We start from the raw sequence: 18,053 nt of genomic DNA on the forward strand, positions 1-18,053 counted from the left end.
CTGTTGGAGCTTAGCTGTGGTCAACTCTGGAGACGGAAGATTGGCATAGGTGCCTTTTGTAGACTCTGTTTCTTGTGGGCAGGAGCCATGTTGGGCTTCTGTTTGCCTCACATTTCTCCTCTACAAAGTCAGTTTTTAAACTCTTTTGGAGCATGAGATTGAAAAGAAAGAATATGAGTCAAGTAGCATCCCTAGGCAAACAGGAAATGCTTGGTCTCCCATTGGTGAGGCCTCGGGAATACAAGCACGGTGGTGTTCAGGAAATCTGGCACATTTGAAGTTCAGGGAAATGGCTGCCAGAGGCCTTTAGACAGTTTATGGCATAACTTTAGTTCTTTGCCAGCTCCCCTTGCTAATCAAACACACTGTTTTAGAAAGCATTGCTATTCACTCTGTTAAGTACCAATACATAGATGACTTCTCTAAGCCCTGAACAACCGTGCTTGTCATCCTAGAGAGAGTTCTACACAGGGGCACAGAATAAATGTTACCCTTGTGGACTTGCATGAATCCTTGTTGCTGTAGTTGGAGACCTATCTCTCAAGTGCCTGTGGCACAGTGAGGAGCAACAGCCTATGCTCACGTAACACTCTTGTGTGGCTGACTTAGCACATGCACCTGAACATGCTTCCTCGTCCTAATGAGTCTTAATGCTGTCATTGATACGGGGGGCTGGGTGGGGATTGGTGGAAAGGGCCTCGGCTTTTCAGCTTAGCCCTATTACACTGAGGTGAGCTGGCTCTGATGATTTTAAGATACATAAGAAACTTGCTAATGCTCAGTTGCAGCCCAGACGAGCACTGGACGATGCCAACATTTTGGAAAGAATGAGTTTTCTTTTCTTTCCTTTTTTTTCTTTTTTTCTCATAGATGTTTGGAAAGTTCTGATGACTACACAAAATAGGAGACTTCAGGGATGAGGGAGAAAATTGAAAATATATTAAGGAATAAGGAACCTGACAGGAATAAGCTTTGTATGGTAAGAAAAGAGCAGATTGTTCCACATAATACAGCTCACTGTTCTGGTAATGAGACACTTCAGTCACCACACAATGCAGAGCTTACACTCACTGGCCATATCAGGGTTTTCCTGATCGTAACTCAGACAAGCCTGTCTGGGTGCTTTTCTCTTATTATGTACCGTACCATATAACATAAGTCTATAAAAACACATTAAGGCCTTTTGTAAAAATATAAAAAAAAAAGTTTTATAGCTTACTGGAACATATTACCAAATTTCCAATTACTCTGTCATGTTAGAGTACATTGTCCTCTAGTAAATATCTGAATACTGATACATGTTACATCACAATGTCATGCTCTGTTTATAAATAGAATGAGAGTGTTTTTATATTGTTCTTTCCAAGTGATATGGCATGTCTGCAGCAACTCTAACCACATGTTAAGCTTTCAGTTTTTTTTTTCTTGCCAGCTCCCCTTGCTAATCAAACACACTATTTTAGAAAGCACTGCCATTTGCTATGTTAATTACCGATACACAAATGACTCCTCTAAGTCCTGAACAACCGTTCTTGTCATTCCAGGGAGAGGAGCACACACGAGCTTTTGAGAGAAGGGTCTGAACTAGATGTGTAGCTAATAGAATCCCAACATTCGAGCTTTAGAAGTTAATGCCTCATATGTATTTGTGTGGGCTGTGCCTTTGGAATCAGTTTCCCTCTTGTGCTTCTGTGGTAACCAAGACTAGTCTTTGTGTGTGTGCGTGTGTGTGCTTTCTATTGCTCCACCTTTAATAATATACACACCTCTACAATTTTCAATAGGATTGGTTCCTTGGTCTTAATCTTGCAATTCCTACCGGGTGTGTGTTTCTGACAAATCTTCAGCAATGGAAATGTTCAAATAAGATTAATGATAAAATTATCAAATAAAGATAAAGTCATGAGCCTTGGAGAACATTGGCATTGGTGGTCCAAGGCTATGTACCCTGCAGGACCACTCAATGCTACTGGAGGAGGCAGGCATAGTTGCCTGGTCTTCAGCCTACTCCTCTGCTTGATAATAGGGCTCTAGTTACTGTAGGAGACATGAACAGCCTTGACAAAAGTCAGGTTTGGCTCACAGTTTAGCTGTGTGCTGGTGCTGGTATCGTGGTCTCTGAGAAAACTGCCATCTAAAGTAGAGTTCAGAAAGTTGGAGTCTGTCAAATGGCTCTATGTTAACAGCTCCCTCATCGTCAAAGAGATCAAGGCTCCTGTATAAAGTTCTTAGCTGAATGCCCTGAACTTAAGTGTCTTAAAAAGGTTATCTCTGATGGTGATGACATTACATAATGACAGTGGTGTTTATGCACAAGGGAAGATGTGGGACTTCTGTGAGGGTAGGAAGACACTGCACATAAAGACCACAATTTATCACCTGATTCATAGTTTGTCTTGGGTAAAAGCTTGTTATAATAGTTGAAAATAAACCCCAGAAAACATAAACTTATAACTTAGGTATCTACTGTTAAAGTGTATGTGTGTGTGTGTGTGTGTGTGTGTATGTGTGTGTGTGTGTGTGTGTGTACATGTGGAGGCTAGAGATGAAAATCTTCCTTAGTTGCCATCCATCTTGGCTTTAGAGACAGACTGAGTCTGGACTTTGCTAGGCTGCCCAAGACTCCTTCTGTTTCTGTCCCCATGCCAGCACTGGGATTATAAAACCACACCTGGCTTTCTTGTGTGGGTTTTGGGGATCCAATACAGGTCCTCTTGGTTGTGTGGCAAACACTTTACCAAGTTAACCATCTCCCTAGCCCTCTGGGGGATAAATTTTGATAGTGATCTAGATACACTCTAACTAATTATAGGTAAACTAATAGTTAAATAAGTCAAGTTCCTACATTATTATTATTATTATTATTATTATTATTATTGCTGTACTGTAGAATTTTTTGTATATCCATACACAATGGGTTTTATATATTTTTGGTGATTGATTATGTTTGGATCTTTAATATGGATGTGAATATTCTACACTTCACTATTACACTATTAATGGGTATTTGTTTCCTTTGCTACACATGATATTTAGCTAATATTAATAAATGGCTGCAGTGCATATTCTGTGCAGAATTGTTCATATGCATCTTTGTTTCCTTAAACTAGCTCCCAGGACTGTAAAGGAAGGCAGAGGGACGTGGGTATTCATAAGGTATTTGCATAAGTTACAGGCTGTGTTCCACAAATGATTAGGCAGGTCTCACGCTTACAAGAAATGCATGGCAGACTCTTGACTATGACGTTAATAACTTTTTGAAAAGATGAAAATACAATTCAGAGTGCTGGGCTCCTTGTAAAGAAGAGTCTGCTCTTTTGTCTCTCTGAAGATGTTTGTTCTTGCTAATTAAATTTTCTGGTTATAGCAAACAGGGAGTTATAACAAACATACCAGGCATAAATTATTAATCCTCAAATGGCTGAAAGAGGTCTTTGCTGAGTTTCTCAGCCACCACTAAGAATGTTAGATATTGTATTTGCAGCAGGGTAACTTGATTTTATAGAAGCCTTTCTTTTGGCTAAATGGCATTAAGTAGGAGGGGTTTGATTTCATTCTCTAGGGTATCGATGTGATGTGTCCACTGCAGGCAAGGGAAGGAACAGACACTAAGTGGGCTGTATGCTCTGGGCTGGCCGCTCTCATGGTGTCCTCTCCATCCCCACAAAGCCCTGTCAGAGGATATGATTCAAACCCATTCTACAGATAGTGAGTTGAAGCTAAGCTTTTCAGTAATCTCTGAAGGGTGCAGCTAATGAAAGACTCTGTTGTGAGCAAACTGATTTTAAATGCCCCCTTCTCTCTTCTGAGCTGCCTTCCTGCGAGCATTTCTGCAGAGGGATTATTCTTCTGTGGCCCAGCTGCTGCTTTGAGAAGCTGTGGGGGAGGGGACACCTAAGGGATGGAGTAGCTGAGCAGCAAGTTGTCCTCCTGGAAGTAGCTACCACCTACTGGAGGGGGAGGCACAGGCTGGCGTTGTGGTCTGGGCTGGTCCCCATCCTTTCATGTTGTAAGCTGAGACTTGAACAAAATACTGTTGTCCCTGCAAAGAATTGAAAGGGGATACTGCATCAGGCATTAAGATTCATCACATTTGAAGGATTCTCTTAGTTTCTGTGTACTTTATAGAATTTGTAACTGGAATATCATAGCTATTTTTCCTGACTCCCGGTGTTCCTAAATTATATGCCAATTCACCCCTCCCTCCTCTCTCTCTTCTCTCTCTCTACATATACATATATACACATATATATGCACATACGTGCATTCATTTATATGAATGCATATATATTCATTTGTGTGTATAAAATCGTTTTTTCTCATATAATGTATTCTAATCACAGTTTTATTTTCCCCAGCTCTTCTTAGATCCTTCCTAACTCGACATGCCAAACTCACCCTTTCTATTTCTCTCTTGAGAATACCAACCAACAAGCAAGGAAAACCCAACCAAAATAAAAAAGATAATAATAGAAAAATAAAACAAAAGTCCAGGAAGCGCGCGCGCGCACACACACACACACACACACACACACACACACACACACACACACACACAAACCATAAAACCACAAATTCTTACAACCCACATAGTTTTATAAGGCTTAATAGCAACAGCAATCTCCCACCCTCACCTTTTTCTACATATTTTCCTCTCCCCAGAGGCAACAGCCAGGAGCTCCTGTAGCTGGTGGTTACTTTAGAAAATCAGCAAACTACAATAAATATCGTTGCAGACTAGCACTGGAAGGACCCATCCTGTTAGTCTCTTCACAATGAGACAGTGCCTTCCTTCATCCAGCCTGTCCTTCACTGACAGATTCTTTCCGTTTTGTGCCACAATAAATAGTGCTTTAGGAGACACTTTTTACTCAGCTGTTTGAGCATGGAAACCGCCCCCCCCCCCAAAAAAACCAACAATTTTCTGATGTGACCTCAATTTTATAGCCACTAGTAAGAGAATGACCAATTTTCTTTAGTACCTTTTTATGGCATTAAGAATTAAGGAGTTGGTTTTTGCTTACTGATAATTCTTTAAAATGTTTTGTATGGCTTTAATGTTTGCTTTGAGGTTTCTTTTCTCTTGTTTTATTCTTCCTTTGTATTTTATTTTATATTTTCTGTGACACCAAAGGGGCTTTAGGGAAGCCAGTATTGGTGAATGATTGCTTGCTGTAAATGCAAAATGTTTGTATTTTAAAAAGTCTTCAGGGAGAATTTGCTAGGATTTCAATGATATTGCCTAACCATATGATGAAGTTAACACCTTTTTCTCTAACACTGAAAATTGGATTTTATGTACGTTGGGGTTATAGGGATGGCCTAGAACTATAAATTCACTTCCAGGCATTTATATGCTCAGGATAATGTCTGCGTTGCTCTCATTGGATGGCAAAGTGGAAAAAACCTCATCCCCAGAGAAGCTAGTTTAGATGTCAGAGAACCTCTCTGTGGAGAGTTTTCCATTTTTATCATGATGTCACTTTTTTTCTTTTAAGTGATGGAAATTCCCTGGGGTTCCTTCTGGCTTCCTTCCACTGTTCGAGCTACAGTGCTGGAGCCAGTCTTCAGTTGATAGCATCTCTGGGACCACCCACTTGGGGGGCTTTGTTTGCTCTGGTAATCCGCAGTTCTGCTCTCTGGTGTAGACATGCGATTAGGACTAAAAGTCAGGATTCTTGGTGGTGACCAAACCACCAAGAATTCTCTTAGAATAAGCTGGATGGCAGCTTTTTAATGCTGGGTTTCAGGATTATATAGTACAGATAACTGTTTTAATTGGCTAACCTCTAAGGAAACAACAGAAATATCTCTCTGCTCCTCCCCTATGGGGTAAATGCTCATGTAAAAGTCTTAAGATATTAATTATTTGAATTGGATTTTAAAAGCTTAAGGTTACATTGAAAGGTTCTGGATTAAAATTATACATACATATATAACATATTTACATAATATATTACACACACATATATATGTAAAATCTTCTGAACTGTAATTGTTTGAAGAAATTCAGAGTTTTCTTAATCTGAGCAGATTTGTTGGGTATTTTTATTTTTTATTTTTTGCATTTTGGATGTTCATTTGTGCTTTATAAATAATTAATATTTGAGTTTACATTGGTTAAACAAATAAACATGGCTGGTTCTAGCTGTTCATTCAGTTAGTTTATGTTATGTAGAGAATGTACCTTTGCCATGTATAAGTTTCTTTTTTGTAGTAGCAGATTCAAGCAGTTTTTTTTTCCTCCTTTTTAATCAGGGGAAAAGGATTTCTCTCAGGAAATTGTGTGACTCCAATTGATGACTGATCTCAATGAAGGAGGTGGGGGTGAGGGCCAGATGAGGCTGTTATTTTTACCATCAGACAGGGAGTCAAAATTGGATCTCCCAGAGCCTTTGATCCCCCTGGAGATTAGACTGTGATCCAGAAAGCAGCAGCTTTCCAGGCTCGCATGAGGCCAGTTTCTTTCTGATCTCCTTAGAACGTGGCAACTTACAAAGTGGTTCATGCTGTCTGTTCACCCCTTTGTCAGACTCCGATTATGGATACCAGACACATCATGCTTAACGAATGGCAGTTGTTGCCAGAGGCCCGGGTGTTGACTGTTGCTTGGAGAGTAGATGTCTGCTCCCAACATCCCTCTGCAAAAGGCAGAGGATGTCAACTCCATCCGGGGGACACTTACCGTGGTGAGCCCTGTGATTGTACAGCTCAGGGTCTGCAGGTTGTCCATGATGATCTCCCCAGCCAAAGGGGAAAAGTCTTTAGACATGCTCCATTCCACTAAATGGTGGGGGGGGGGGAGGGCAGCGAGGGGGGTGGGGAGAAGAGAAAGAGGGAGGGGGGAGAATAAGATAAGATTCAGTTACATGATAACTTGTGCAGCAAGAAATGCCTCTAACAACCCCACCTCCATCCTCAAATAGCTAATAGTACTCCTGGATGTCATCACTTTCCAAGATCACCTTAAAGAAATAAGAGGAGCCTCCCTGTCCAGAGAGAAATTAATCCTCATTTGTATGCCTTATGAGTTTTTGAATCTTGATAGATACAACTTACATGATATTATGCATGCCTTTTGTGATGTTTGTAATGTGAGCTGTAATGCATATTAAATATTCATTTGTTAATGACAGGGATGTGTTCTGAGAACTTGTTATTAGGTAATTTCCTTGCAGGAACATTGTAGACTGTACTTACACAAACCTAAGTCAGCATGATAGTCCCTATAAGCATTTAGCTCATCTTTTATTGAAGTGCCTATGGGGTAAATGGTGCTAATTTTTGTCCATGAGATCATTGCAATATAAAGACATTGTGTATCTGTGTATACACATACACACACACACACATACACACACATACTAAGGCACATTAATGGGTCATTGAACATAGCAATCCAACATATGAGTTGCTGAATGGGAATGGTGAACAGACCATTAAGATACTTATTACTTCCTTTGTTTGATTTTTCCCTCCTTTTTAACTGAAAAAAATTTTTTGGAGTTATAATTTTCATCTCAGATAAAAACACTTTTCTGCTTGTTTTTCTCATCTAATACCTTCTCCTGAAAACACCCTCTTCCTCCAGGCTCTCTTACACTAACCTCTTCTGCCTTCCTCCCTCAGCTTCCTCTCAGCCTTTCTTGGGAGCTTCTCCTGGAGCTGGGGTGTGTGGCTAACCTTTCCAGTGCGCTTCTCCTCTAACATCCCCAAAGAATGTATTCATCTATACTCAAATCAATCAAATTCCAACATCTCACTGGTACCATGTGACTGAATCTTTTCATAGCATCTTTTGCTGGTTCAATGGGCCACAGCCAGGAAGATGGACTGGATATCACAGGTGCTAGCTAGCTTACATAACTTTGTATTCAGGAGGGACTAAAAGCAACAGCAATAAAGCAGGGGCCTTAGGAGCTGAAGTCACACGGGAAAACTCTTGACACGAGCAAACATGGACATGTTCTCTATGACACCTTAACATCGAGGTTCTTGGCTAGCTGCTCTGTGGGTCATCCATCTCTCCTTTCGGAGCCGCTGACCCTATTCCGTTCCACCTCTTTGTCCCCTTAAAATTCAGCTTGTGTTCTTCACTCTAAACATTAAATTTCTCAGGGCTCCCAAAACTGGCCCCAGTGAGGAACATTTTCCCCTCCCTTCACCTCCCGTCAGTTTTTTTTGCAGCCTTTTTTTCTGGGTTTCTCCTGCCTCTGACTGTTTCTTAGGTCTTCTTGGTTCCTCCTTTCCAGTTGATGCTGGGGCAGGAGGAATGGGGAGATGTTGCCTTTTCTTTTATTCTGTGTGCTTGCCCTTGATCTGGTCTTATCTTTTGTGTCTCTGTGGGTCTTAAAAGTGTGACTCTATGCATGGCCTCTTCTTTGTGTTTAAGCTTCCTCCTGTAAAAATCTGCACGAGTGCCTCTGGTTTGTCTGAATTTTCTGGAAGCAGGTCTCTTTGCCAGGAGTGCTTACTCAGTGTACTGAATTGAATGTCCATCTATCCAACTGCCAAACCAAAGTATCAGAACATCCTTACCTTGTCTTCCTTCTACTTCCTTACAACCTATTGATCACTGAACACAATTTTTACTTCCATAATGTCTCCTGTCAGCTCCCCATTTCCCCTTCCATTATAGTAATCCGGGAATAGACCTTAATAACTACAAGCATCAATATCCAGGAGCTTCCTTATTGGGTTTTCTGTTTGGCTTTTCATCCTTACAGATGATCCTCATAAAATAGCTTGAATTACAGATTAAAGTCATATAATATATATATGGTTCTATAATATACAAAGAAACTTTTAAAGGAGTATGTTCTTTATATAGAAATTATATACTATATATTATATCTTATATAAATGTTTTCAAAATGTTTTATTTTTATCTGCTACTAGCTCTTGAAGAGGCAGAGTCTCTGAAAGAGAAATTGAGAGAACTCTGGAACTGGAGTTAAATGTCACACTGAACTGAAAATAAAGACCAGCAGGAACATCACACTGATGGCAGTTAACATTCAAAGAGAAAGTCTAACTGTATCATGAAGCCTGGCCTGGAGCTTACTGTGTAGTCCAGGCTGGCCTCAAACTCACAGAGATCTGAGTAGCAGAGGCCAGAGCAGCAGATCAGCAGTTTAGAGCACTGTCTCATTTACAGAGGTCCGGAATTTGGTTCCCACCACCTACATGGCAGCTAATGACTGCCTGCAACTCTACTTCCAGGCCATCTGATACCTACATACATGGGTACATACATAATACATACACACACATACATCCTAATACATACAGGTACTTACACATACACAGAAAAGACAAATTTTTAAAATCATTAAAAGGCAGCAAATACACAAATACACTTGAACAACACACTCTAGAAACAAATCTTTCTGACTGCCATGTACCAGGTGTCCTTACAAGGCTCCAACCAGTCTCCCTAAGAAAGCATCTGAGAGAAGATTCCTGGATCTTGATCTCAGAAAAGAGCTGGCTAAGAAAATAGTTTCTAGGAACCAAGAACTGAGATGGGTTTGAGAAACAAAGAACTCTATATGCTCTGCTTGGGAGACAGCAAACCACATCTACCCACTCAGCAGCAACAATTAAGTCCACCCACCTCCCCACTCAGTTGTCTTTCTCTAACACAGGGGTCTCAATCTTCCTAATGATGCAGCCCTTTAATACAGCTCCTCATGTTATAGTGACCTCAACCATAAAATTATGTCCATTACTACTTCATAACTGTAATTTTGCTACTGTTATGAATCATAATGTAAACATCTGTATTTTCTGGTGGTCTTGGACGACCCCTGTGAAAAGGGTGTTCTATCCCCCAGAGAAGTCTTGACCCACAAGTTGAGAACTACAGTTCCAGTTCCTGCTTCAATAATGAGATATCTCCACCCATCCTGTCTTTTCTCTGTGTTCTTTCTTAGGATTTCTTCAGAGTCTCTGGGAGCCAAGTACTAAGCACCACAATCACGAAGCCCACAGAAGCTGTTCAGAGAAGATGAACCCCTGATGCTCCTCTGACTTGTATGAATCACTGGCCAGAATAGTCAATTCCAGGACAGGCTTTCTCCATTTCTCAGGCTCCTTCCTATTCACTAATGCAGATCATGAGAAACAATCCAAGGGCCCAGATCACACTGACACATGTTATGCAATGGTTGGACAAGGGCCTCCTGAGTCTGATTGCAAAATGGGAACCTCTCAAAGGGTCACACACTGGGAAAGACCTGTGCCAAGAGCAGGCATAGTCATCCAGAAAGCCTTCTACTCAGTCAACAGCACCAGTAGTGTGTAGAAACTTCAGGATCAATTCCTGCCACCCAAGATTCAACTAATAGACATTCTTATCTAAATCCTGATCCACAGGAAGAAGACCCCAGCTCAGAGCCCTATGTTGATGTTTTCCAGGGAAGGGCTGGGACTCTGGTCTAACAATTCAGATGACAGCCTCAAATCAGAGGAAGGGTTAGTAGGGATGTTAACAGAGCGTTTGGCAAGCCATCAGTAAGACTTTGCTCAAAGATACAATGCCCAATATTTCTGAAGGAACCACTATTTTTGTCTGAATAAAAAGTATTTATACTCTATTGAAAGTGTGATTTACAAAAACATGTCTCAGTAGAACATGAGGACCTGGCTTCTTAACAGACAAAACAAAACCAAGAACAGGTTTGTGGAGAGATAGGTCCTGTTCTGGGGATCACCAACCTATCTCACACAGCAGTCTGATAGTGTGAGTCACTGGAGTTTCAAAAATGAAGTTTAAGAAAAATAATTCATATCAGAGGGATTTTTTTCTTTGTTGGGTTAGCCAATATGCTCTGTGGTGTTGCTAACTGTGTTGCTCCTCCATGCACTTTTTTTGTGGGGGGCTGGGTAGTCACGATGGTAGGGGGTAGTTAGGGGAACTCTTTCTGGCCTGAAGCTACATAAAGATGGAAGCTGCTTCTGACTAGCTAAAGAAGGACAGAGTAGTGAGCGGACGTCACCCTTGAAAGCAAGAGGGGATTCAGGAAGACAACTGAGCATTCTCCTTCTGGAAAGTTCTTAGTAGGTAGTTTAAGACATCATAGAATAGCTTTGAGAAAAACACATATAAACAGTCTCTAAACCCCCGGAAGACTAGAGCTACATAGACAAACTTTAAAACCAGATAAGACATAATTTGAAGATAAAGATCATAGAGACTGTCTCAGTATAGTTTGGGAAACAAAAGCCATGCCATGGCTCATAACAGCTGCAAATGAGCAGAAAAAAAAAAAAAAAAAAAAAAAAAAAGGAAAGAAAAGGTGTCAGAGCCCCTTAAAGCCTGTGGTTCAGTGACTCACTGTATTTACATCAGACAACTGTGACTGTCCAAATGGCAAGCTTTATGATTGTAATAAACATTTACTTTTTGCCTAGGATTCAAGAGCATTGAGTTGTTTTGGGCAGTGCTATGGTTTGAGGATGATTTGGCCTGGCCATGGTACTTGGTCTCCAGTGTACCAGTGCTGAAGGGGAAGCAGTGCCCTTGAGAGATGCTTTGGTTGTCAATTAGAAGCAATGCCACTCTCAAAGGAGCGCTCAATTCTTATGGGACCTGGTTAGTAACCATAAGAGTATGTGCCCTAAAAACAAGGTGGTCTTTCCTTGTTTGTTTCCTCTGTATATTTCTGCTTTCAGCTATGAGTTGAAACATGATGTCTTTGTTGGTATCATGCATCTGGGCTTCCTGGCTTTCAGAACCCTGACTCATAATAAAACCCCCAACCCAAAATAACACACCCTCGGATATTTTGTTCTAACACCAGAAAAAGAACTAAGACAGGACTAGAAAGTTCTAGCTTCACACCACAGTGACTTGATGGCAGCTCTAGAAAATACAGTTCAGAAGTTTAGGAAGATTGAGGGCTCCTGACAGCCTGGGCTTGTCACATGAAGTCTTTGATGTAATAGAAAGTGACTCTGACCCAGTGTCAAGATTCCTGACTTTGAAGTACATAGGTGCACAAATGGAGACTGTCATCTGTAGAAGGTAGATCACAAGCTGCAGAGTGCTGTGGTCTGCATGCTTTCCTTGGTCTCAGGCTGGTTTGTTTTGAAACATAAAAACAATGCACCAACAAACAGCACTGCATTCATAACCAACCAAACAAAACCCCCAAAACTCATCACTGCCAATGCACCAATCAAACGCCCTACCCTGCAGATCCTCAAGTTGTAGGTTCCCACAGCCCATTTGTCCAGAGTATACTCAGGAAGAATAAGCTATAAACTTTGTATTTTCCCCCATCATCAGCCCCTCGCCCCCTCCTATCACTACTCACACTGCTTTGTCTCTTAGTATGTTCTCTTCCTCAAAAGCTTCTGTCCCTTACTTCAGAAGATCGGGTGCTGTACCCTTCCCCAACTTTCTAGGGGAAGCACCCCCAATCCCTCCAGCAACTGTCGGACTTCTCCAAGAAGCTCCTGCTGCTTCAATCTTTTTGCATTTAAGAGGTCAGAGATGCTTGCCCGTCAGGATTTTAATTCCCTTTAGGGCCCTAGGAGACTCCTGCATAGATGGTTCATTTGTGGCAGAAATCACCCGATTAACACTGTTCTCCAAAGGCCCCCATCTTATTCTTCACAGCAGTGGCTGCAGCTCTGGAAACTTCAGGTGGGTTGGATATTTGATTTTTTATTTGGGGGCGCTTAATGTCTAATGTATGCACAAGTCTAATGCCTATACACAGATACTTTAAAAAAAAAAAAAGATCAAAACACAAAAGAGAATGGCGGTTGGTTGAGCTGCTCCATTCGGGGTCTCGTTAGCGACTGACTCCTTTCTTCCACAGCCCAGAATCCTGAACCCTTCATTTGTCCATATATTGCTTATTAGGAACTAAAACCAAAAGAGACAGGAGAAAAAAAAAAAAAACCCAAAAAACAAAAAACAAAAAAAAAAACCCCAAAAAACAAAAAACAAACAAACAAACAAACAAAAAAAGCGGTACCGGGGTGGGGGGACATTTCCGATTTCCTATCAGTTCTTCTATGGAGCCAAAACAGCATTCTTGCTGGTCACACTCTGGCTGGCGCCTGGGCTAATGAATGGAATTTGGCTAGACTGCCCAGCCCAGCATCAGCATTATGAAATCTTCCTCGGAGCCATCGAAATGTGCAGTTTCTAACCTTGCAGGCCAAGCCCAGCACACGAGGAACAGAGAGGGAGGGAAGGACGCACCCACCGAGAGGCGCAGATTACAATCAATCACAGCCGTTCCTAGCGATGAGTAAAAGGTTCTCGGTACAGCTCGGGCCCTCTCAACTCTTGTGGCATTTAGATTGGGAACTGACGTGAAATCTGTGGCACTGGGGAGTCTTTTTTAGCTCTGATAAAATGTGAGATCGGAGCAGCTAGGCTTTTTTTTTTTTTCATTTTAAATTCCCTTGGTAGTCCTAGGAGCAGGGCATGCGTTACTTTCAAACAAGAATCTTTATTGTTTGCACAGCACATGGTCATCCAGTTAATTAGAAAAACATTTTCCCCAAATTAGATTTCTTTAGAAAAGCAATGATTTAAATTAAGGGCAAAAGTCTCCCCGTGCACCCCAATATCTGGAACTTTCTTGCACCTATTCCTTCTAGAAGATTAAAAGCAATGTGTGGATCGGTATTGTTGGATTATTTTAAACATAATTTACATGCATGCAATCTCTGTATTCTTAGTTTTTGCTTGTCCTGTGTCAGCACTACATAGAGATCCAGCCAGGGAGCATAGATACGTAAACGTCCAGTGTTTTATTTTTGTTTTTTAAGTAATGAGCAAGCACTGCTGGGCACCCCAAAGGTGTGCTACGTAGTCTTTATTCTTTGCTTTTGAATTCCCGAAGAGTTACAGCCCCAGGACTCCGTGTGTGCATGCATTCTTTCTCTTGATCCGCTTGGATGTCTGTACGGGAGATGTTACTTTTTATTGTTTTTACTGCCCTCAGCAGTTCACGCTCTCACCACACTTAGCATGAGATGCGTTTTGGATACTGCAGATTTTCAGAAGCTCAGCTGCTGCCAGCCAGACATCTCCAGTAAGATGCACAGGAGCCTCCCCTCTTAGATGCTGTCCTGACCCTTAGCCAGAGCCAGGGTGCCTTTCCACAAATGGAGCTTCAGTGTTTTCTGCACTCTGGGATGGCCAACTTTAAGGAGTTTGCCCCGGTGGAAGAAATGGAAGCCCAGTGATCTTCAAGCCATTAAAACTCTCCTAAGTAGAGTTATCTACCTGCTTTTTTAGGCGATTAAATGAAGTGTTGGGAAGGGTTCAGGGAAATGACAAAGTATAGAGCATGACATGGACTCATTATACCACATTTGGAGCCATGCAGTACGACAGTGTGGCATTTTGAGGTGACATCCATAGGGAGATGGAAGAAGGCAAAGCTGATCCCAGGAGCCCCATAGGGCATGTAGACAGGCCCAGCCACAGTTAATGCTTAGAAATCGATAAAATGTTAGAAATTTGGTGAACATAACTATAACCAAAAAAAAAAAAAAAAAAAAGATATCAATCAAAAGCTGAATAAATAACACCAAAGGCAGCAAGAGCTCAGACTCCTTGCTCCCTGATTCCCTCTTATGTTCCGGAGGCTACACAGGACTGTATGTATGTCTGAACACGGGGCAGCCCAGCAAAGTCACGTGATCTCAACACTGTCCACAGAGGGGATATTTACACCAGAGAGTCAGCAGATGATTTAAATCACAGCTTGTTTTATTGTTTCATGAGCTGTCTAGACCAAGTACCAGCAAATTGTCATTCCAGACCTGACCCAAAGCTGGTTTTGTGTGGCTTGCAAGCAAAGAACGGCTTTAGTTATTTTTTGCATTTTTAAAGGATTATAAAAAAAAAAAAACCAAAACATACACATAAATAATCTGTGACAGAGACCATATGTGGCTTGCAAAGGCTAATTTACATACTCTCTGGTCTTTTGGAAAAGAAGTTTACTGATTTAAGGAGGTAATAAAGGCAATATTAACAATGTGGATTACAGTGAAAATTTTCAGGGCCAGTGAGATGGCTCAGCAGGTAAAGACACTTGTCACCAAGCCTGGTAACCTGAGCTTGACTCCCAGAATCCACTCAGTGGAAGGAGAGGTGCTGACTCCTGCAGGATGACCTCTGACCCCCCCACCCCCCGTTATCTTGTCATGACATGCACTTACGCATATGTGTGCATGTGTGAATTTACACATAAATAAATAAATATAAGCAAGTCACACAAGGACTGAGGAAGCAGCCCTTTGATAGATTTTAAAGTTATGGTTTGATTTAACGAGGCAGCTGCGTACATCCTCATCACTTTATTTCAGTCTTGCTACAGCAAAGTGAATGAGAGCAGCAGCAGTCGATATTAACATCAATACGGTACTTCTGCACTGACTATGATGGTTGGCTTCAGAGTGTGGGTTCAAACAGATAAGCAAATGCATCTGGGTAAAGTTATTGGGCTATAAGGGCTTTACAATAAAGAATATCACAAATTTTATGGGCGTTGATAAGTCACACACTGTCCTGTACGAATATTAAAATTCATACTAGACTCATTTGTGCATACGTGCGTGCACATCAACCCACATCTCCCTCATCCTCCTCAAGGCATAAGCCAAGCATTGTATCCATGGATAAATGCTATGAGGTTGCTCCTGTAGACTCACTGGCCAGCTGGATATAGTATCTGATGGGATATACAGTTCATAAATTCGGTATTATTCTGATAGCAGTGGTCAAAACCAAAATACCCATCCCTTCTACGTAGGTGGAAGTGGCACAGTGAGGGTTAGAAGGGCAATAAGGTCAACTTCCAAGTGTTTTCTGCCTAAGAGGCCTGGGCAGTGGCCAGCAGAGTGTCCACACTTGCTGTATCTTTGCTTGCTGCTATATTCAGGACTGGCCCAGAAACTGGTACAGGACACAGCATGCAAAGTAGGCAGCTTCGAACTTGACTGAGCAACTGCATGACCAAGTCGGCAAGAATTACCATCCTGGTCCTCCCAGTGGTATGAGAGTGCTCCATGCCTAAGTGGACTAGCCTGGCTTCATCGTTAGTCTTGTGTTTTGTTATTATTATCATGCATTATTATTATATTTTATTCCATAGTTATCTGGGCTGCATGAATAGGCAGTTTTAGGACACTATGAACTGAAAATAGATTCATAGTTCCCTAATCCAGATACACTTACCCACTGTTTCTTTTTGGAACACTGCCATAGTGCTGAGTTGTAAGATGTCCAGATAGATTGTGGCTTGTTTAGAGTCTTTTTTTTGGAAAGGAGAAATTGTGGTGATAATTTTGATTCATTAAAGAAGCATTTGCTTTGTAAAGACTGTAATGACCCCTATCTCCCTTTCAGATCTGAGGGGCAGTTAGAGATCCTCAGTCGAGGTTGCCTCTTTCTTAGGTAAGAGTCTGTCTCTTGGATCAACGTCCTGGATCTGAGCTTTTCATTTTGTTTGGAGTAGAGGGAAGCCTTTACTGTGGCAGGAGGAACTCTACATTTCCGAGGAATTCCGAATACAGGGAGCAGAGGAGCAGCAATCTCACGTGCACATGTGGTGGACAAGACCATTCCCCAAGCAAGACAGCCCTCATCTTCACGAGTTCAGCTGTAAGTAGAGCGAGACCATCACCATCCCAGCTGGACTTGTTGATTGTTGATCGACCTTTTCTCATCAAAAGTGGGCACAGGGAGGACCACTGGTTCTTCCCCTAAGTGTTCAGCCACTCTTCCCTACCAGGCATATGCAACTCTGCCCTAATCGCCCAGTTTCATGGTCTCACAGAGAATCTGCAAGTGTATTGTCTAGAGAGGACAGAAGGAGCAGGTGGTGGTGCCAGAACATCTCTGTAGCCTTGAGGAAGCTGTCATCCATCACGGGGACAATTGCTAGGGCATCTCTTAGGGCAGGGGTTCTCAAGTCATGGCAACCCTTTAGTACAGCTCCTTATGCTGTGGTGACCCCCCGACTGTGAACTTATTTCGTTGCTACTTCATAACTGTAATTTCATTGCTATGAACCATAATGTAAATATCGGCGATTTGACAGGCGACCCCTGTGAAAGGGTTGTTTGACCCCCAAAGGGGTAGTGACCCATAGGTTGAAAACTGCTGCTGTAGGGGGCACCTGTACTCTGGAAATGGGACCTAGTTGGCCCCAGGGCAAAAAAAAAATTACTGAGACAATACATAAGGTCCAGCATTTTGAGTCCTGTTGTATGCTTGAAAAATTAACATTACCAGCCACAGGGCCAGAATCAGAATATGTCAGCTTCTTTGTCAGGTGATGAGCTATTCTTCAGAGACAGGCTGGTTGTTGTTGTTTTGTTACTGTTTATTTGTAATTTTTTTTGTTTTTTCCATTGTTGTTTATTTTTCATTCTCTTACTACATTTACTTAAAAGATTCAAATCCACTGAAGCAAGAACCATGGCACACTGATTTTGACATCCAGGCTACTTCTTTTAGTAGGAGATGCAGAATCAGGTCCACTGGGTTTCTTTCTGATTTTGTTTTGTTTCCAATAAGCTACATAACAAAGGGCTTTTAAAAAACTGGGTACTTTGCATGACTCACTGGATTTCTCCTGTCTTCAGAGAAGGAAATCCAAAACTTCATGAGGATCTGCTAATCTGTACAGACAATTTCATCTCCAACTCTTAGAATCTCCACCAGGCCAGCAGAAGTCATTCTAGAGAATTTGACCAACTTCATCAAGGTGGTGGGACTCTGACTAACGGTTAGGCCTTCCTGACTTTACTTCAACTGCCATTTCTTCCTAAGCCTGGAGAGACTCTTGAATCCCTCTCCAGGATCTGGAATGTTTGTTTTTCCCTCCTCTGGCTTTCTTGTTTTTGGTTGTGCCTTTCTCTCTCCAGTGTCTAGATCCCCAAACACATCAGGCTATTTCCTCTCTTGGAAGAAATTTATATATACTTCATTTTGCTGGAAATGTCTCCTCCTCCTTTCTCTTCCTCCTTCTATTTTCTCTTTCTTCTTTTCTTCCTCCTCCATTTCCTTT

The 18,053-nt window shown here is 41.6% G+C and overlaps 1 protein-coding gene across 1 annotated transcript in view; it reads right to left on the bottom strand.

The window, feature by feature from the left end:
• Positions 1–18,053, bottom strand: part of ANKFN1 (ankyrin repeat and fibronectin type III domain containing 1) — a gene marked incomplete at its 3' end in the record, with an annotated part of 376,329 nt that overhangs the window by 56,705 nt on the left and 301,571 nt on the right. Inside the window, exons 8-9 of the mRNA XM_080922815.1 lie at positions 6,686–6,783; positions 3,952–4,042 (exon numbers count right to left, since the gene is read on the bottom strand). Coding sequence (XP_080778941.1) covers positions 3,952–4,042; positions 6,686–6,783 — 189 coding nt within the window. The remainder of the gene's footprint in view (positions 1–3,951; positions 4,043–6,685; positions 6,784–18,053) is intronic.

The sequence above is a fragment of the Micromys minutus genome (assembly GCF_963924665.1).
Source record: "Micromys minutus genome assembly, chromosome: 10".
Lineage (NCBI taxonomy): Eukaryota > Metazoa > Chordata > Mammalia > Rodentia > Muridae > Micromys > Micromys minutus.